This window comes from Festucalex cinctus, chromosome 1 (genome assembly GCF_051991245.1).
Source record: "Festucalex cinctus isolate MCC-2025b chromosome 1, RoL_Fcin_1.0, whole genome shotgun sequence".
Taxonomy (NCBI): domain Eukaryota; kingdom Metazoa; phylum Chordata; class Actinopteri; order Syngnathiformes; family Syngnathidae; genus Festucalex; species Festucalex cinctus.
The window spans coordinates 31,494,972-31,515,443 of record NC_135411.1 but is presented as its reverse complement, the minus strand read 5'-3'; the positions used below and the strand labels follow the sequence as shown (position 1 = coordinate 31,515,443).

Genomic DNA, 20,472 nt, shown 5'->3' with positions numbered 1-20,472 from the left:
CGCGGGGTGGACCCTGTTTCGTGTTCCATCCCCACCATCCTGGATTTCTTGCAGTCCCTCCTGGATAAGGGCAGGTCTCAGTCGACTCTGAAGGTGTATGTGGCAGCTATTTCTGCCCGGCATGTTGGTGCTGATGGCGGCTCCGTGGGGCGCCATGAGCTGGTGTCCTTGTTCCTCAGAGGGGCTCTGCGTCTTCGTCCCCGCCCGGCTCCTCGGGTTCCGGCGTGGGATCTGCAGTTGGTGCTGGACGGCCTTGTGCAGGCCTCCCTTCGAGCCCCTGGCGGGGGCGGACCTTCTATGGGTGTCGCGCAAGACTGCACTCTTGCTCGCCGTTGCCTCCGCCAAGCGCGTCAGCGACCTACACGCTTTATCGGTTAGCCCTGAATGCCTGCGATGGCGCCGGCGTCACTCTGTGGCCGAACACTGCCTTCATTCCCAAGGTGTTGTCTGGCTCTCGTTCTAACCAGCCTCTACGGCTTAAACGTTATGTACCCACCCCTGCTGATGGCGGGGACAGGCCGGAGCTCTTGTGTCCGGTGAGAGCCTTGCAGTGTTACATTGACGCTACGGCGGGCATTCGTACGTCTGCCCAGCTTTTTGTTTGTTATGGTGGTCCTACCAAGGGCTCCGCTCTCTCCAAGCAGCGCTTGTCTCACTGGGTCGGGGATGCCATTCGCCATTCCTACTTGCTGTCTGGCCGCCCCCTGCCGTCAGGGGTGCGCTGTCACTCCACCAGGAGCGTTGCCACGTCTTGGGCCGCCCTGAGGGGTGTTTCCCTGGAGGATATCTGTGCTGCTGCCTCATGGGCGACGCCTTGCACTTTCTCCAGGTTTTATAGCGTGGATGTCGCCTCTCCCCATCCGCTTGGCGTGATCTTGGGTCCTGCTAGGGCTTCTCAGTGAGGTTTTTGTCTGAGATCCCTCGCGACTACGCCGGTATTAGTCATTCAGTGCTTAAAGCACCGCCTTCTGGCGGTCGGGAGGGACGAAATAGAACGAAAGTTACAACTGTAACTACGATTCTATGAGTCCCGGACGACCGCCAGGGCGTCCTGTCGCTCGGAATCCTTGTGTTCACGCGAGAAGATTCCGTAGGAAACGAACCTTGGGTGACACCGGAACTTATACCCTTCTAGGGTCACCAAGGGGTCACAGGTGACTAATTTGGTATGCATTACTCGAACTGCGCATGCGCGAAAGGAACATTCAGTGCTTAAAGCACCGCCTTCTGGCGGTCGTCCGGGACTCATAGAACCGTAGTTACAGTTGTAACTTTCGTTTGTTCGGCACCCTACTTTCTACCACATCACGCACCACAAACACCTATAGACAATTTAGAACAGGCTTCCCCATTCCTGGTCCTCGAGGACCAGAGTCCTGTAGGTTGTAGATGTTTCCGTCCTCCAATGCACCTGATTCTAAAGATCAGGATCATTATCGGGCAGCTGCAGAGCTTGCTGATTATATGAACAAGTAAATAGTGTTTTTCTTCTGAAAACTATTTGTGTTCAAAAGCGCGATACATTTGCATCACAAAACGTCGCCCTAAAAAAAAAGTCAGACTCCATGACCGCCGGTCACTATTTTTCTGTTCGTTCGTATCACTGCGCGGCACCCCACATACAGCTGATAGACGCGCACTAATCTACAAGTTGTTTGTCTTTTCAAAGGCGGAAGGCGCGACTATCGGCTGTCTGCAACGCGTCTATTAGCTGTCTACAGGGCGCCTCACAGTGATACGAACGAACAGAAAAATAGTGCCCCCGGTAATGGAGTCTGAGTTTTTTTAGGGCGAAGTTTTGTGATTTACATGTATCACTCTTTTGAACACAAATTGTTTTTAGAAGAAAAACGCTTTATTTACTTGACCCCAGCCAACTTGCCGGACTATTTTCCTCTCGAGCAAAACCGGACCAGAACTCGTGTCACAGAACACTGTTAGGGGTAAGTCAGTGATGATCGCACACCACTGGAGGTGAGGATGAAATAGAGATTCATGTCAAAAAATCCGAACTATCCCTTTAAATTGTCTACTTTTGTGACTGGCAACCAACCCAGGCTGCACTCCACCTTTCGTTCAAAGTCAGCTGGGGTAGGCTGTAGCTCACTAGTGATCCTAATGAGGACAAGCGTTCTAGAAAATGGATGGATGGAGGTTCATTGAAGCTTCTAAATTGTCCATAGGTGTGACTGTACATGGCATTTTATTTTAAAAATCTATATGTGCCCTGCGATTGGCTGGCGAACGGTCCAGGATGTAAACTCAAGTTTAGGTTCATGCACATTAATAAATAAATAAATAAATAAATAAATAAATAGCAAAATCAAGTGCCTGTGCATTGTGCACCACAAACCTAGGTATTAATGTTTACTAATTTAATATACTGTAGCCTACCACTAGTTAGGTATTTTAAAGTGATACAAGCCTTATAACTCATTTTCCAGTATTGGATTAGGCATTGTGTATAAAGAATAAAAGTGCCAATATTTCTGGCATCTTATTCCCTGAATTTTCTTTTAAACCGATTAAGTATCAAAATAAGAACACAGTGGAGAACGCCATTATCCTGGTTACGTGATCGTGGTGACATATCCCATGCGTAAACCAAAGTCGCCTTCGGTCATTTCAATGGGAGTTCGCTGACATAATGGGCAAGAAAAAGACACTCTTTGTTCGCAAATACTGCACCAATTCTGTTCAGAGTAAAATCCTCAGCACATCCGGTTTCATGTCATTGTGTGTGGGGTGGGGCCGTGGGGGTTGGCCGCTCCTAATGCGGTCTAAAGCGTGCTTAGCACATGACATGTAGCTTAGCCTAGCATCGTGAAAGTCACCCGGATGTTTACCGTCCACTTCGACTCGCCGGTGGCTGGATCTGCCATTTTATCCAGCTTTCGGTTGGAAACAAATGTTTGGCGAGTCCTCTGTGGCTTTACTGCTTTTGAAGAAGAGTGTCTTTGTTGTAAGGTAAGGTGTAATTTCACCTTTGATGTCTGCTGTGGGACACGATAATTCCTCGTGAGTTCTATGTTGCCACTGGCCTCCATGTAATTCAATGTGTATTTTACACACACATTACGTCATGATGATCATGTGACTCCAAAATGCCTGATACAGTACTTAACCTAAAAATATTCATAAAAAGTGCCATAAAATCATAATCACTTAACATAAACTGACATTTTTTTCAGGGAATAGTTGAAATTAATCATTTAACAGAATAGCTGGTTAGTTTTTCATAAGTCTTGGGTTCCTTTGATGTCCCCACAAGTCAAGGATACATACAACCACCGGTGCATTATCAATTGCTTTATGAAACAACCATAACAAAATAAACACTTTCATACACTAGCTGCATCGTCTACATTTGAAGTCCAGGCTCTCAATGCATATACTGCCTAACCTGAGCTAACAACAGCCAACTGTCTCCATTCTCTGACTTATACGTCACTTAAATTCACCTACATGCAATCCCAGATGCTACAGTGTAGAACAAGAGAATGACAACTACAATTGAACTAACAGAGGATTGCGAAAAAACAGGTGCTGGTATTTTAAGAGGGGCGTGTACGTGAATTTCCTCTCCGTGTGACCGGTCATGGAATGCACATACCATCACATGTTAAAAAGACATAGCTGGCCTACACAACATTTTTCTTTTTCTGTTTTATAATAGTTTTCGATTTTGCTCTCGTCTGTCGGGCCTCAGCATTCCTGTCATTCTCCTGGGTACAGCAACATCAGCTATCTGTAGTTACAAAAGGGAAAAAGTCACAAGGCCCCCACCACTTCTGTGCACATGTGTCCAAAACCAAGCAAACCGGTACACACGTCGTACACATTACCGCTTAAAGGACACAACTGGTCCATGAACCTTAAATAGATTTTTTAAAATCTTTCCTGTTAGAAATGTTGGAATGAATCCCTTCCAAAGTTGCGTTGTTGTCATGACAAAACTGTAACATTTTTGTACTGTAAAATAATAATAATTGATTATTATTATTATTATTAGTAGTAGTAGTAGTAGTAGTATTAAAGGTCAAATATGAATATTGTAAAACTCTTGATGGGTGTAACAATCGATAAATTGATTGTTAAGAAATGCTGTAAGTTGCGTGGAATTGATTGTTGGTAGAGATGGGCCGATATTTGACATATTGGTACATATCGGTATCGGTCTGTTTTATTAATCTGACGGCCGATATGAGCGATCCATTTAAAACTCCGTCTTTTCGCTTCGAATGCAGCCCAGAGCGTCTCTGTCTGTTATGGAGTCCAACTCCAGCAATGTAACGCCCATAGCAGCATTTGATTGGTTAGCCGTGCAAGAGCCAGAACCAATCAGTAGTGTATGCCTGTATCACAGTAGCCGGTCACACACGCGCCCACGGACACAACGCGAGACACACATGCTTCGAAGGTAAGTTAAAAGAGAAGAGACTCCGCCGATCGTTTCACCATGATAAGCTAAACACATTGAATTATGTTGTGTATTAAATGCACTATATGAATGGAGCTGCATTGCCTTGCATTGAATCCCCGCTAGCTAACAGTGGTGTGTTCAGCTTAGCATGTAGGCTAACACCCAGTAGCTAATTCGCTACTTGAACTACTCGGGGAGGGAATCACACACATTTTCACTTAATTAAGTAAATAATGTTTGTTAGAAAGGTTCCAAATATTAACAGTTGTCATTATTATATTGTCTAGTTCCATGTTAAGAGTAGAGTAATGTCATTATATTTACCTCTCGTGACGCACACATTGCATTCTGGGTCACGTCCACTACTTGTTGCATAGCGGTTATTATGCAGTGAGATGCCACAGTGACACTAAATAGCGTTTAGTTACTTTATATTGTGTTTATTTGTCGCACTGGTTTTCCATTGTGTGCCTTAAGCTTCGACGTCGATTTGATTGACAGCTCGTTGTGCACCTCGTTAAAGTCCGCTCCGTAACTAATTAAGTGTCTCAAACACCGTTTAACTACACGAACGTGTTCTCTTCCGTATGTTTGGCATTAGTAGAGAAGTGCACTAAAGTATAGCGTGCTTATTTGCTTGTTTTGTCTCTCTTTTCACGTCATGTCTGCTGTGAGTTGGGACATTATGCTCTCAATGGATGCCACTAATATGTAACATCTACGGCCGTAGTCGGCTGCAATTAATGTTCAGTGATGTAATTTCATTACGTGCCTCATACTTTGAATAATGAGCTCATGTTTGGTGTGTTGTATAACTTTCTCGTGTGTTAGTAACTATTCATGTGGACAGCTAAGACAGTGCTTGTTAATGTGAATTAGCAATGTTGCAGCCCAGTTATTATTTAGACAAGTACATCTGTGCCATTAAGTGATACAGTACAGTACAGTAGTGAGAGAATAGTGGGCCCATATACACACACACGTGTCTATAAGTGTAAAACACATTAAACAGCAGAAAGTGGCAGCGGTCCACCGCAACAATGTCTGTTTAACCAAGTTGTTATTACTATTATTATAACCAAGTTATTTTACTCTACCTTTTTCTGCGTTGATTGGGGCATCCTAAGTGGCAGTAAACTACATGATGAAGTGTCTTTTGACAGTTCTCTTGTAGAGAGGAGTAGCATGATATTGCTGTTCTCGATTTAAGATCCTCAGCTTATCAAAACTGTCTATATGGTAACAATAACAATAATTATAATAAGGTCTACAAGAACTGTATGGTGTTCAGGGATGAATAGTTTTTCTCATGGAATTTTTTTTATTTTTTTTTTGCTGTAGTAATAAGTAATGCCACAGCTGATGCACATTTTGAATGACAGGGTTCCTCCTATTACTTCAAAATATAAAAATATAACATTTATAGAATAAAACTACAAGTATCCCAAATGCTATAAAAGGTAATGTCACATTGGCCCCCACATTTAACTCCCCCCGCCACCAACGTCTTATTGCAGATAGAAGGATGTAAAATGAAAAGTGCAGTGTGAGAATCCATTGTAAAGAACGGTTAGGGTTTGCATTATTCAAAAATTTGGTGCCAACATTTTAACTTTTACTGCAAATGAATATCGGCTTCAAATATCGGTTATCTGCCTCCTTGACTACCGATAATCGGATTCGGTATCGGCCCTGAAAAAAGCATATCGGTCTATCTCTAATTGTTGGCAAAACAAATTGCACTGCATCCATGTTAGGCCAATATTCTACTCAATAAAACACTGGTATGGAAACAGGAATTCAGACCTATTAGAAAGACATTTATCACAAATAGAAACAAACAATACAATAAAAGTCTTTGAACGATTGCCTTTAATGCATTTTTTTTTAAATAACTGACAAGTATAACAAGGACATTAACTACTAATTTAAAGTGTATACCAGCTAGCCAGTAGCTACTTAGCTTGCTATCAGATAGTTCTAGCAGATGCTGCCATATTTGTTGACATGTTGCCATTTTTTGAGTGATCTTTATGAAATATTTTTTGAAAATGTAGGACATCTTTCTGTCTTCGCTGAAAAACAAACATGTAATAATACCCTTTGCGCGAATGCGCGGTGTTTTTTAATTAAAATGTGTAAAACGGTAGCAGATCCAGCAGTGGTGGCCTCATGGTGTGATCAGAGGCATATTTGCCTGTTTTACCGCTTCCAGTTCCTCTAAAGTTCTTTTGTTTATAGCACCCCAACTCCCCTCCCCAGCCCCAAAATGAATTCTCTGCATATTTGGTCAGGAAGGTGTGCCAGTGGAAACGTCGCCACTTATCACCTTCAGACAGCAGCCACGTGGTCCAGTGCTTTTACAAGAGGAGCACAATACACTTTGTACGGACACAATTAATTATTTCTTTACATTAATATTTGTTAGTATGCTGTCCCTCCGTTCACCCCTGGAGACAGTAAGTCACTAACTGTGTATAAAAGTTACACTCGTGACTATATTGGTCCTGAGCTGAGGAAAAGAAGACACTTGACTTGGGGTGTGGGCATTGTTGAGACTGTTTTTCTTTCTTTCTTTCTTTCTTTTTCTTTCTTTCTTTCTTTCTTTTATTTTATTTTATTTTTGTTGTTCTGTATAGCTCTGCTTCAAATAATTTTAAGGTCTTAAAACCATACAACAAAATTACAGTTGTCACAAATTAGTGATAGACCGATATGGTTTTTTCAAGGCCGATACCGATACAGATTATTTGTAGTCAAGTTGGCCGATAACCGATATTTCAAGCCGATATTCATTTGCAGTAAAATGGGGAGGGGGGGGGGGGGATTCTTTCAAACTATATATAATTTCTCACTGAGTAACAAATTAATGTGAATGTAGCTCATTTGGGGTTTTTGTTAGGGTTCGTAAAAACGTTTCAAAAAGATTTTTGCGGTGAAAAATTGTGTGAATATGTTCCAAATGTGTTTACGACAAATAAAAACTGACTGCGAACATCTTACAAATCCTGATGAAAACCCCAAATTCGCTACGTTCGCAAGTATCCCCTGCTCAGTGAGCTTTATCGGCCTTCAGATTCAAAACATGGCCGATGCCGATATTTGTCAAAATGCCAAATATCGGCGCCGATAATCGGCCCCGGCCGATTATCGGTCTATCCCTATACACAAATTGTAGTCATGGTATTATGGCGAAATTAGGGCTGGGCGATATGACCTAAAATCAATATCACGATAAATTGGGCAGTTTTACCTCAGTAACGATAAATGAACGATAAATCTTTCTTTTTTTTTATGAAGACACCAAATTTACTGACATGGGCAAAATGATTTGTGGCAAAATGATTGGTTATTGTAGTAAATTTCAGGAACGGTAAATTTTCGGTTAATCACCCAGCTCTAGGCGAAATGTACATTGTCTTTTGGGAGGCTGTATGCTCTCCCCACATTTAAATAAGTAAATTGGTTATTCAAGTAATACAACAAATTACCCGTGGTTATAGTCAATAATTGTTTTGGAACTTTACATGTTTTATGTAAACATTTTTGTTGTTCTATGCTCTCCCGGCAGTCACTCTCTGTTAAGACTTTTGTAGACTATTGCCTTGGAACTCTTGCCTTTATTATGGGGCTACATGCTCTCCATTTAAGTAATAATAAGGTTAGGTTATAGAACTACTTGCGACTAATATGAATTTGTAGTAGCAAAAATTTTGGTGGACCTTATTATTATTTTTTTGTGGGTTTGTATGCACACCCCATGTTTCAATAAATATTGATGAATACTAGGGGTGTGAATTGCCTCGTACCTGACGATTCGATTCGTATCACGATTCACAGGTCACGATTCGATTCGATACCGATTAATCCCGATACGAATTTATAAGTCGATTGTTGCGATTTTTTTTCATTCAAATTTAGAAAATACTAATCAGTAAGCTTGTAGAGTGTAAGATTTATATGAAAATGTATTATTTATTTATCTGAAATTTCAGTCTTATAGAGGTTGTAATCTGTTTCATGTTTAAACAGCATTAAAATAAAATATTAAGGCTTAATGTTCCGTTCATATAACATTCTTCCATGCTTAAGGTGTGAATCCTAAAAAAAAAAAAAAAAAAAAAAAAAAAAAAAATCGATTTTGCCTATTATTGAATCGATTCGAGAATCGCGCGATGTAGTATCGCGATATATCGCCGAATCGATTTTTTTTAACACCCCTAATGAATACATTATCTGACCATGCTTTCATATTTAGTAAATATGAAAATCCTGGCTTCCACAGTTGTGCAAAGCCACCCTGAAGATTTGTGCTATTTCGATGGGCCGCGTTCCAATTCCCCATCCATCGTCCGTCTTCTCCCCCCAAACTCTCTGCACAGGCGCAGCATTGTTCTCATTGCGAATGGCAAGCAACGGCAACAAAGATCTCAAACAACGAGCGCCGGCAGATAAATTAACATTCAGCGCCAGTACCAGCGCCTTTCTGACCCGAGAACGCAGCCAAAGTGTTTTGTTTCTGTCCGTGTTCGCTCCTTCTGTCAATGTTTGTTGCTACTTCCCGAAACACTCAGTCCCCTCTCCTCTCCTTCCTCCAGCCTCCTCTTCCTCACCTCGGCTCGCGCCAGACTTGGAGCAAGCTCGGCCGTCCACCACCGGGGAGGAGGAGCTCCAGCTGCAGCTGGCCCTGGCCATGAGCCGGGAGGAGAGTGAAAAGGTATGCCGTATCGCACGTATACACAACTTATTGTATACTCTGAACTGATCAAAAGTCTGAAGCATAGCAAAACAGTGAACTGTAGGAAACATATACACATTACAAATGATCTTTCGTTGGGGTTTCAGTCAACAATGCAGCTTCCTGCATCTTTACATCATTGTGCAATTTGCTGTCCAGTTCTGTGCTGCCTTCATTGTTTGTATTTTGGAATAGTAGCAGTAATTGGTAGGGCTTCACAATTAAACAAATTGTGAGCGTATGTATGAGCTCCCTCTGTTTTATTGTTAGAAAAAAAAAATGGGGATTAGAGTTTGCTTGGATTGTTTGATTATTTTCTTTTAACTCATTCACTGCTAGCCATTTTAGAAAATTTCAAAATGTTCAATACTCAAGCGATATTACGTTCAATAATTATATATAAACTAGGGGTGGGACAAAAAAACAATTCGACCGGATCATCGTTCATCAAGGAGAGCTATAACGACCGTATCGGTAGCAGACTCGTCAATCGATACAAAATTCATTGGGAATCTTTAGATACATTGCTTGTAAAGCTGTGCACCGGTTATGGCGTGGCTATGAATCGGCTGCGTGTGAGGCTTTATGCTTTTTATAACAAGAGCAAGAATTCTGTGCCGTGCTCAACTTGTTTTGTTTACGTTTCAGTAGCATCACTATTCAAGCTGCTTCCATGTTTACAGAGAGCTAGCAAAGTAGCGCACATAGACGCTTCATTCCCCGGATGTTGTAAACATAATGCTAAGACATTAATAATAACGCTAATAAATAAATAATAATAATAAATACTTAAAACTGTGATACATTTTCCAGTCATGTCGCCCAGCCCTTTGTTGCAGTCTATTTAAATAATTGATTCAATATTATCTAAAAATATAGAAGACATTTTTGTTGTTGTTTTACAACATATTTGAAGATCCTGCAAAAATTTGTGGTGTTTTAAGATTAACGTCTACAAGCAACAAATATCACTATAAGTTTTGAATATTGAAATGAATCGTATCGAATCGAAAATCGTATCGTTCCCAGACTTAATCGAACCGTTCTGCTCTGAAAGATATCGTTTTTCAATGGAATCGCAACCTGTGTATCGAGATACATACCGAATCGGCCTCATATCAGATTCCCACCCTTAATACTGTATAACCCAAATCTACCAAATGACAGAATAGACTCCCTACTTTTTGCCTCGTCCTGTTCTTTTATAATTGGCAGTAGAAAAATGTAGGTTGCACAAAATACAGCCATTACTCCCATGGACTCTGAAACTGTGTTTATTTCGGATAAAATGGGGCAATGATGTCATCTACCGGTGGTTGGGCATCAGTAAAGTTGTTTCCAAGTTTGACATTTACAGTGGAGTATAATCAGATTCGCCCCCATTATCCCCGCTTAAAAAATATATAATATAAGTTATATTTGTTAATTACAAATGAGGTAAATGATAGACAACTTATTATTTGGAACTAATAAATATATTAAAGTTCCACTTGTGTGACCGTGTTCTGTCCTGAAAACAAAAAAAGAGGATGTATGATGTATGAGTTGTATGAACTGTATGTTGTTTTGTTCAAGGTAGCATTGTCCATATGTTCTCCCTATATCTTGATAAGTATCTGTAATGTGGGTGTGTGAATTTATTAAAGAAGCCAAAAAAGTACCATAAAGTAGACCCACCCGTGAGATGACATTGTCCACATCCGTGTCCAATGGAATCATTAAGCCCCACTTATGCATGCTGCCATTTGGCTGAGAACAGAATGTCTCTGTCTCTGACTCAGCCAGCAATGGCACTTGGATCCATCACTGTGAGCCAGTCAAACAGGAAGCACTTATTGATCCACGCCCAGGCACCCGACACACAGCCTGCCCTCCTCTTCACGGAGAACTTACTAGAAGGAAGTGTACTTCAATAAATGATTTTAGCGCATCAAATGAAGGAATGGCCTCAGGTTGTACATCGAGTCCTTGCTCCTAATCCTTGCTCCCCTTGACTCTAGCCTACTACTACAACAGTGGTTCTCGATGAAAAGACCGCAATGCAGATAGCTGTGAGCATCAGCAAAGAGGCTAAGAAGGTACCACTTCACTGGGTCTAGGACCAAGAAGATACCTTCTCTCCCCCCCCCCCTTCTCATTCCTCCTAGCAGCTTTCTTTCACTACATGGACAATGGTATTGAGACATGGTAGTTAATGAGTGCTTTTACTAAACATCTCAGCTGACCCTGACCAAATCCATGTTTTCACTTCTGTGCGAACATTCACTCCATAAACCACAAAAGTGGTAGCTGTTCAAGCTGCAAAGTGGCGAAATACCACCATTTTATCCTCCATTTGCAGGTGTCCCAATACATTTGTCCATCTAGTGTATTTTGGTCATATTGTATAACTTTCTCCCCCAGGTCTTTGTTTAACAAACTGGTCAATTTTCTATTCTCAATGGTGTGAGGTGAGGCACTTGTGGTGTTCCAGGGTGATGATAGATAATGTCATAACAATATTTTGTTTGCTTTTTGACCCTCTCGTACGTAGTCAGTCAAACAACCAACCACCACGCTGGACATGGATGAGGACACCCAGCTCAAGTTGGCGATGAACATGAGCAAGGAGGCACACAAACAGGTAGGCGACAAATCAAATCACCATTAAATATATCAGGGTAGGACTTTAAATCACAAAAAAAATGTATCTAATCAATTTGGAGGCTTTGTAAAAATATTTCTCAATCATCAGTGATGATGCTAAAGTGTATCTTATGTTTTGACAGGAGCAATTCGGTCGCCAAGGAGACGAGACCATGCTCAAGAAAGCTTTGGAGGAGAGCAAACGCGAGATGTCATCTAAAGGCGGGGTATGAAACTTTGGGGTAGGGAATACGCTATTGAGAGTGGGGTGGGGGTTGCGGAAGCATCAAATGTTAGTAGAGACTGCATTTTGTTGGAGAACTTAAAGGTGCACTTTGAAACAATTTGCCCCAAAACATCTTTACAATAGCTATTTTATTTGACCATTAATGACTGAGAGAAACATAGTATAATTAGGCAAGGCAAATTTATTTGTATAGCACATTTCATACACAAGGTAACTCAATGTGCTTTACACAAGGAAAGACAACACATAAGCATCAAGAAACAGTAGTTAGTCAATTAATAGATTATAGGGGTGTTAAAATCGATTCGGCAATATATCGTGATATTACATCGCGCAATTCTCGAATCGATTCAATAGGCGGCTGAATCGATTTTTAAACATCCATTTTTGATGGAAAAATATTCACCAAAATGTCTTATGGTTCACACCTTAAGCATGAAAGAATGTTATATTAATGGAACATTTAGCCTTAATATTTTATTTCAATGCTGTTCAAACATGAAACAGATTACAACCTGTATGCAACTGAACTTTCAAATAAATAAATAATACATTTTCATACAAATCTTACACTGTACAAGTTTACTGATTAGTATTTTCTAAATTTGAATTTAAAAAAATCGCAACAATCGAATTATGAATTCGTATCGGGATTAATCGGTATTGAATCAAATCATGACCTATGAATCGTGATGCGAATCGAATCGTCAGGTACTAGGCAATTCACACCCCTAGTAGATTAACACATTAGCTACTCATAATGGAAACTCCTGCAAGATACTGGCCAACAGTTTTCAGACTGGATTCGGGTCCGAACTTCTGCCCTCCCTCTGTCTGCGGATGTGACGTCATGTGCATGAAATGCAGTTTCATTTTTTAGCCACAGGTGGCAGTAGTGATTCAAAATTCAATTTTCAATGTTCAGCAGCTTTTATGGGTGTCATGTTCCAACTAGAGTATATTATGTATAGAAGAGGATTTGGGCCAATGAAGAGAAAAAAAAAAAAGGTTGGCAAGAGTGCTCACTTTATTCTCAGAATTCTGACTTTAATTTTTACTTTAAAGTCAGGTTTCTGATTTTAAAGTGAGAATAATAGTATCGCTGATAAAGTGGGAATTCTTACTTTAAAGTGAGAATGTTGATTTTATTCTCAGAATTCTCACTTTAAAGTCAGACTTCTCACTTAAAAGTCAGAATTAATTAGATTAAAATAGAGATTAAAGTCAACTCTGAGATTAAAGTCAGATTTCTGAGATTAAAGTCAATTTAATTCTGAGATTAAAGTCAGAATTCCGACTTTAACGTAAAGCCTTTAAATCTCAATCTCACTAAAGTCAGGATTCTGAGATTAAAGGGAGAATTCTAAGAATAAAGTGCGAATCCTGCCAACCTGTTTTTCTTTTTCTCTTAACTGGTCCTAATCCTCTTCTGTACTATGGAAGAGTATGCGACAAGCTACATTACCAATTTTTTTTTCCAATGTTTTCAGACTGCTTTCATGGACCTGGTAGATGTTTTTGCAGTGCCCAAAGATCCTCCTCCGAGTGAAAATGTGTGGCATAAAACATCCACTCATGCGGGGGGCACAGACCCTTGGGACCCCTTGGGTGAGTGTCTGAGCATTACGTGATGAAATGGTTAGCTCAAAGAATCTGGAGAAACACATATAAAACAAATACCAACCCTGTTTTCAAATTGCAAAAAAGAGCCATAAGAATTATTAATCGATTAAATATACAGATTCAACACATCCACTATTTATTAAATGAAATACAATGAAATTTTATGACTTGGTTGAGTTTAAAATTGCACAAATAATGTACAAAGTACACAACAATCTACTCTGCCACAGTGCTCAGAAGCTGTTTGAAATTAGATAGAGTCCTTATGACATAAGGGGTACAAGTGTCTACAAAAAAAAACCAAAACAAGAACAAAATATTAAGCAAAGGTGTGTTTCTGTAAGAAGTGTTAATTTGTGGAATAATTTTGGTAATGACTTGAAAAGATGCAAGTCAATTGTTGAATTTAAAAAAATGTTTAAAAGTAAAGTTCAAGAGCATTATTTAAATCAGACATGAGCTAGTAAAATTGCAGAAATGTATTTTTTTTTCTCGATGTACCATTATGAGTGAAATGAAAATTCTTCCTACTTCCTAGAAGTTCCTACTCATTTTGAACTTTTAAACCATTATGAATGATTGCAATAAGTTTCTTCTTTCTTTTAAATTTTTAACTGCTACTTGTTTATGTTTATATGTTCAAAAACAAACAAACAAAATCTGAAGATCAAAGTGGTTGGCTCACACATCCATTATATAAAATACATGTCAAGTAAACAATTCAAACCTTCATTAATTAAACAGGCAATGTCATAAATGACATTTTAGCATTCTTAGTGGTCTTACAAGTATAAAAGAGGTTAAACACTGTATTATAAAACTAAAAATGAAACTACTCCACCTAATAACAGACCTGTGATGAAGAGGGAACAGGAAGGTGCTTGCAGGCTAATACTGTCACCTATTGGCGCTGTATTGGTCTTACTAGAATGAATAAAGCCTTGTGATAATTAAATCTGACATTATCCATGGGGGAGAGGGGCAATGTGTGGGTGAAAAAGTATTACCAGGTCATCCACTCGTTCCAATTTACCCCTGCTTTTAAAGACGGAAGTAGCAGCTCGTCAGGAGTGTATGATAACGCCTGGATGATACCGCCCTCCTCCACTAGCCCCCCTCCACCCTGGAAGCCAAGCCCACCTCCAGGCAACCCTTGGGACCCCCCATCTAGCACAGCCTCCTCCAAACCATGGGGCAAAGGTGGGTGTATATTTCGTAATTCTATCTTGTGTCAGATTTATAATAATTATGTTATGGGCAACACACTAATTTATTATCCTGTCCTTTATTAAAATGGTAGAATGCAGCATCCAACCATTATAAGTCTGCGCTCACGCCGACCCCCAACCAGTCACAAAGCCTTTAGATACTTAAAAAGAACAAACGACTGTGGTTACATAATTTTCCCAAACTCTTTCTCAAATGCAGTCAAAGAAGTGTAATCGATGGAAAATTGGAAATATACCTTTACACAACATACCTTCGTGGTTGACCACTTCCTTCTGTATTAAAGCATTAGAGCGATCCATTTGAACAAAATGGGTTTACTCTAAAGTATCTAATTTCACACTGCAGGTCTTAATGCTCAATTCTGATGTTTTGGTGAAATCCAATTTCTATTGAGTAATTGTTCACATGACATTAGATATTAATTGCGACCTCAGTTTGTCTGCTGCGTGAACTTTATGTGTCCGCAAATTGACCCGCATGTGCATTGTGCAGAAGATATGACACAGTTTTTCTAAATTCCGGTCCTCAGGCCCCCCCTAGACAGCCTGTTTTCCATATCTCCCAATTCCAATGACAGCTAATCAGCCAGCTCTGGAGAAGCATGATAACGATCCTCACCTGCGTTGCAATTGGGAGACATGGAAAGCAGGCTGGCTAGGGGGGCCTGAGGACCGGAATTGAGAAACACTGTATTAACACAACAGAGGGTAGAAAAAGAGAGAACACCAGATAGAGGGGTTGAACCGATATGTGCCCTGTGATTGGTTGCTGACCACTGCTGGGTGTCTAAGTCAGCTGGGAGGACCCGCGCTACAGAAAACGGATGGCTGATTACGTTCCCATGTTTCAGGATCATCAGCGGATCCCTTCACAACACCAACAAAGTCTCGCCTCCGAACTATAAGCCCCTCAGGTAATCAATGCACACTATTGCTTTGTCTCAATACTTTTTGCTCACTGTGAAACAAATCCCACTCTTCTTTCAGATGATGATCTGTTTGACGAGGCCATGGACGGCGGTAGGCTCAACGGGCAGAGGGAGGGCAGCCCCGAGATGTTTGACTTGCACCAGGTAGGGCAGAGCCTGCCAGAGCCCAAACCTCGCACGCTGCGTACCCCAGAGTCGTTCCTCGGCCCCGCGGCCGCTTCTCTGGTCGACCTGGACACGCTGATCCCTGCTAACTCCCAATCCAAGACCTTGAACCCTTTTCTATCAGGTAACTACTGATTTAGGGCAAGTGGATTTTGAATGCTTTGCGCCTATTTGGGTTGAGAATTGGAATTAGGTTAGTAATGTGTTTCATCCGGTTCCAGTATCTAATGCAACTGCTGAGGGAGTGTGATCTATCATCGAGCTCATTATCAAACATTTTTTATGTTGTGAGTCTCCATTTGAAAAAGCTGTTTGTTTCAGTGTTTACTATGGAACACTTGTTAGCTACAGTATTTTTATTTAAAAAAGTCTTGCGCAAACAACCCATTAATTTCATCTTTTCACAGGGTTTTGGGTGAAATGGAGGCATATGTTTGAAAGAGGCATTTATTTCCTGCTGTTTTGGGTCGCTACAGGTTTCCAATCGGCTCGGCTTTTGTCCTTGAGGATAAAAGAGATGGATCTGTAAGAGGGAGGTGTTTATTTCTTGTTATTCTGGTTCAGATCGGCTCGTCTTAACTCTTAAATGTCGCTGTGTTAATCATTAATTGTATTTGTTGATACCTGTAGGTGAAAAAAGTCATTTATTTGAGGGAGGTATATATTTTCTCCTGTGTTGGTTAGCAAGTTGGCGTTCAAATTGTCTCAGCCTTGTCCATGTGTGAAGTCATCAGTTGTGTAGGGGATAAGAATGGCATCTAATTGAGGGATGTGTTTATTTGTTGTTGTTGTTTTTGGAGTTATTAACCAAGTTCAAATGGGCTCAGCTGTGACCTCTCGTCTCTATGTGAAGTCACAAGCCATTTTTTTCTACATTGAAGGGATAAGAGAGGCATTTATTTGAGGGAGGTGTTTGCCGTTTTGATTGGCAACATAGTTGATAAGGGCCCAGTACTTAACTCTTTATTATGTGAAGTTAGTTTTTTCCCCCTTATTCAATGCTTGTGTGTGAACTCTCAAGCAGTGTATTTTGCCATGAGGAGATAAGACACATACATATTCGACAAAGGCATTTATTTGCTCCTGTTTTGGTTATCAACAGGTTTGAAATGAGCTCAGCTATTAACTCTTCAATGTCTGTGTGTGAAGTCTCTTGCTGTTTTTTCTTTCCATGAGAAAAAGGGACACGTATTTTCTGCTGCTTTATTTGCCAACAGAAGTCAAATAGGTTCAACTGTGTCAAGAATAGCATCAGTGAATTGAATTGGGATGCAACTCTTGTTACAAAACAAACCTTTCTAACAAGTATTTTGCTGCTTCTTTGTAGATGTGGGTCCTTCAATCCCCATCAACCCATTCGATCCACAGCCAGAAACACGTACTCTGGGTCAAATGGGCTCGGGCCTCCCCTACAGCGCCTCCCTGCCTCTGCCCACCAGCCAGCATCCTGCCAGTCTCCCGTCATCCTTCACCCACCCCACCCACACCGGCCTGGAGATGCCCCAGCCTCTGTTGCCTCTTTCCACGGACGGCGCTATGGCGTCGCAGCCTGCGCTGAACAATCAGAATCCTTTCCTATGAGAAACTATTCAACTAGTCACAAAAGGGAAATTGAACTGCAGACCAACGGAATCAAGTGAACCCCTCCCCCTTTTTTTTCTACATTGTGGCATAACAAGCTAATGAATGCAGTAACAGGTTAGAAATCATGTATCATGTAAAACACCTTTTCAGACTATTGCTAATTGGCTAACGTGACAACAAACAAAAAAGTCTAAGTTGTCGTCGTTGCACTTTGGCCTTTAATTCCACTCAAATGTGTTCTGCTGCCTTTGTGTAGTCAACAATCCTGTCGCACACTCAGCTGTTTGTCTCACCACCTGCTGCTGCTGTTATACACTATGAACCACTATGAACAGCACTGTTAGAACAGCATCTGTGGGTTTCACAACTGTAAGATAATATAGTTTATGTGGGCTGAAAGTCCTTCAGGTTTTACGCTTACATCAACACAGCATTAGTAACTTGTGTTTGGTTTGGTCCTTTGTATAAATAGCCATACTTTCTTAAAAATAGATGCCATGCCCCCATTAATCAGTTAGAAAAATAAACACCTTCAAACAAATGTCTTGTTTTTCCTTTTCCCTGAAAGGATTGTAGCCGCAATTATCTAAATGTGTAGCTACTTACATTAAATAGGTTATTGCTGGCTCATTTTAATGCCCTTTCCATCTTTCTTAGACAATATTAGTGTCATGTCAAACTCATTTTCGGGCTAACTGAATGTTTTAAAAGTCCACTTCTCACTCAACATAAATGTAACGATCAACAGTAAAAGCCTCCCCATCTTTATTTGACGCTCACTGTACGCCCCCTGCAGGAGAAAAATCTCACGGGACCCACGAAACAAACATGCCGAGAAAAAAAAAAAAAAAAAAGTACCTTCTGCCATCCAGTGAAATTGCATTTAATTTTTCTGCCTGTCACTATAGATTGCTGGCATACATTATTTAGTAAATAATCATTTTCAGACCAATTCAAACATGTCTGTGTTCATCCAAAACGACTCTACTATAAATAGGGGTGCCCTGGCTCCATTATCTTCATGTTTTGAATGAAATAGCGTCTTCTTTCACTAAATGTCACTTAATGGCGACGGATTCCAGCCACGCCAACACCTCCCGCAGTCCCGCTCCGGAGCGAGCGCTTGCTTCCAGCATGGTGATTGGCTGAGGAGCGCAGGCCACCACGTCATCCAATCTGAACAGGGACTTAATCTCCACTAGGCTCATGGTGCAAGGCATGTCCCTGGATGGGAACCAACGTGGGAGAAAAAGAAAGGCCAGGTTAGTTCTGGCGACTTCGCTCCGACTTCCAACTTTATCCATCATGCTGCTTCCCTGACTGTTTTTAGCCGGATGAAATTTAATTGACAGACCGCCTAGTTCGCTAGAGCCCCCCCATTTATTCACAGAAGTATACATACAGTAATATCAGATATCACGCTAAGCATCCTTGGGTCCTTTGAAAGGTGCTAAATAAAGCTAAGTCATTTTGTGTTTATAGCATAACCGTTGTGTCTTACCGCTTGTTAAAAACTATAAGCACAGTAGTGTTTCTCAGAGGCTCGGCAGAAAGCACCGACAGCAGCTGGATACACGATGCTGACATTTGAGCGATGTTGGCTGAGTCCACCACAAACTTAAAAAAAAAAAAAAAAATGCATTCTACAGTATGTATGTTCTAGTGGCATGTTTTGATCTTCAGTATATGGAAGCAGCACTTACTATAACTGATGAGCAGTTATTGAAGTAACTTGGCCATATTGGGCCCATGCAGCCTCCCAGCTCCCTCACAGTCAGCTTTTTTCGCCTCAACGTCACGTCCGTCAGGTTGGTTCCCACCTGAGGTGTTCCACAGCCAACAAAATGGATTTTTAAATGACTATATGAACGCAATAAACATACATATATAGGTGTGTGCAAATATATATATATATATATATATATATATATATATATATATATATATTTAAATACATAGAGACAAAACAAATATTTAAAATGTACTAATTTTAATATAATTTAAAGAAATCTATAATCAGGTAGTAGTAGTATGACAATCAAATTAACAATATATTTGACTTGTTTTAATATAGAATATTTACAACTTCAAAGTTAGCGTCACAAAATATCTCAAAATAATTAAATTAATAATTTGTAAAATAATGTAACAAATTGATAAATATATTTTAAAAAATACAATATAAAAAAATTATTAAAAATATTACAAATGAAAATATATACAATTATCTATCAATATACAAACTAAAAGGTATTGTAGCCCTAATTGTATCAAAAAGCTCAATTGTTGTACTTTTTTTTTTTTTTTTTTTAAATGCAATCTATATGATACGTTAAACTGTACTCTATTTGCAACATGAATTTTAAAATATACAGCAGTATACAAACAACATTCAGTCGTTTTTATCAATCTATTTTTAAAGTTTAAAAAAAAATAAATGTTACTTTTGTCTAACAGATAATGGTTTTGTACGTAATTTTTGTTGTTCTCTCGATCTAAACCAAGTTGAGTTGAGCAATAAAAACTGTTTTCTAATTTACAGTTGGCAGTGTGTGTGGAGGGCTGTCCACTTCAACAGCTCCATGCAAACTGAGCTGTGGACGAAATGTTAAGAAAGCAAGAGCAGGAACGTTTAAATTAAATTAGTCAAATATCAAATCGCAACACGAATCATGCTACGACGACGTACTGTTTGCTAAGGCATGCGCAAAAATTCAAACTAGTAACTAGCAGCTTCTGGCATTTAAAGTTTAATGATCGCCAATTAGCAAAAAGGATATTGAGGAGTCGTTTTAGGAGCAATGTCTTCCCGACGCCCGTAGCTCCGAGGAGCAAGCACACTTCATTACTGCTCATCGGGGACCTCTGCGCAATAGCATGTAGCAACGTAGCCTCACCGGGAACCATGG

General features: G+C 40.2%; 2 protein-coding genes across 4 annotated transcripts in view; one reads left to right on the top strand and one right to left on the bottom strand.

The window, feature by feature from the left end:
- Positions 1-18,104, top strand: part of epn3a (epsin 3a) — a 26,611-nt gene extending 8,507 nt beyond the window's left edge. For 2 of the 3 annotated variants that reach the window (XM_077529056.1, XM_077529066.1), the window contains exons 3-11: positions 9,022-9,140; positions 11,162-11,239; positions 11,695-11,784; positions 11,930-12,013; positions 13,524-13,641; positions 14,704-14,856; positions 15,737-15,799; positions 15,873-16,103; positions 17,307-18,104. In XM_077529056.1, the coding sequence (XP_077385182.1) occupies positions 9,022-9,140; positions 11,162-11,239; positions 11,695-11,784; positions 11,930-12,013; positions 13,524-13,641; positions 14,704-14,856; positions 15,737-15,799; positions 15,873-16,103; positions 17,307-17,560 (1,190 nt within the window). In that variant the 3' untranslated portion in view covers positions 17,561-18,104. The remainder of the gene's footprint in view (positions 1-9,021; positions 9,141-11,161; positions 11,240-11,694; positions 11,785-11,929; positions 12,014-13,523; positions 13,642-14,703; positions 14,857-15,736; positions 15,800-15,872; positions 16,104-17,306) is intronic. The other variant, XM_077529073.1, reaches the window with a different exon arrangement.
- Positions 17,037-20,472, bottom strand: arl16 (ADP-ribosylation factor-like 16). The gene is made up of 5 exons (XM_077529083.1): positions 20,344-20,472; positions 20,104-20,159; positions 19,267-19,383; positions 19,065-19,180; positions 17,037-18,787 (listed from the first exon to the last, which is right to left on the bottom strand). The coding sequence occupies exons 1-5, from the start codon at positions 20,468-20,470 to the stop codon at positions 18,622-18,624; spliced, it is 582 nt and encodes a 193-aa protein (XP_077385209.1). The 5' UTR covers positions 20,471-20,472; the 3' UTR covers positions 17,037-18,621.

Bases quoted from the DNA above. Each gene is read 5' to 3' on its own strand.
- arl16 (XM_077529083.1), bottom strand. From the start codon at position 20,470: ATGGTTCCCGGTGAGGCTACGTTGCTACATGCTATTGCGCAGAGGTCC. The intron at 20,160-20,343 runs ATATCCTTTTTG...CATTTCGTCCAC, and splicing joins GCTCCTAAAACGACTCCTCA to AGCTCAGTTTGCATGGAGCT. The intron at 18,788-19,064 runs GTAAGACACAAC...GTTCCCATCCAG, and splicing joins CTTATAGTTTTTAACAAGCG to GGACATGCCTTGCACCATGA.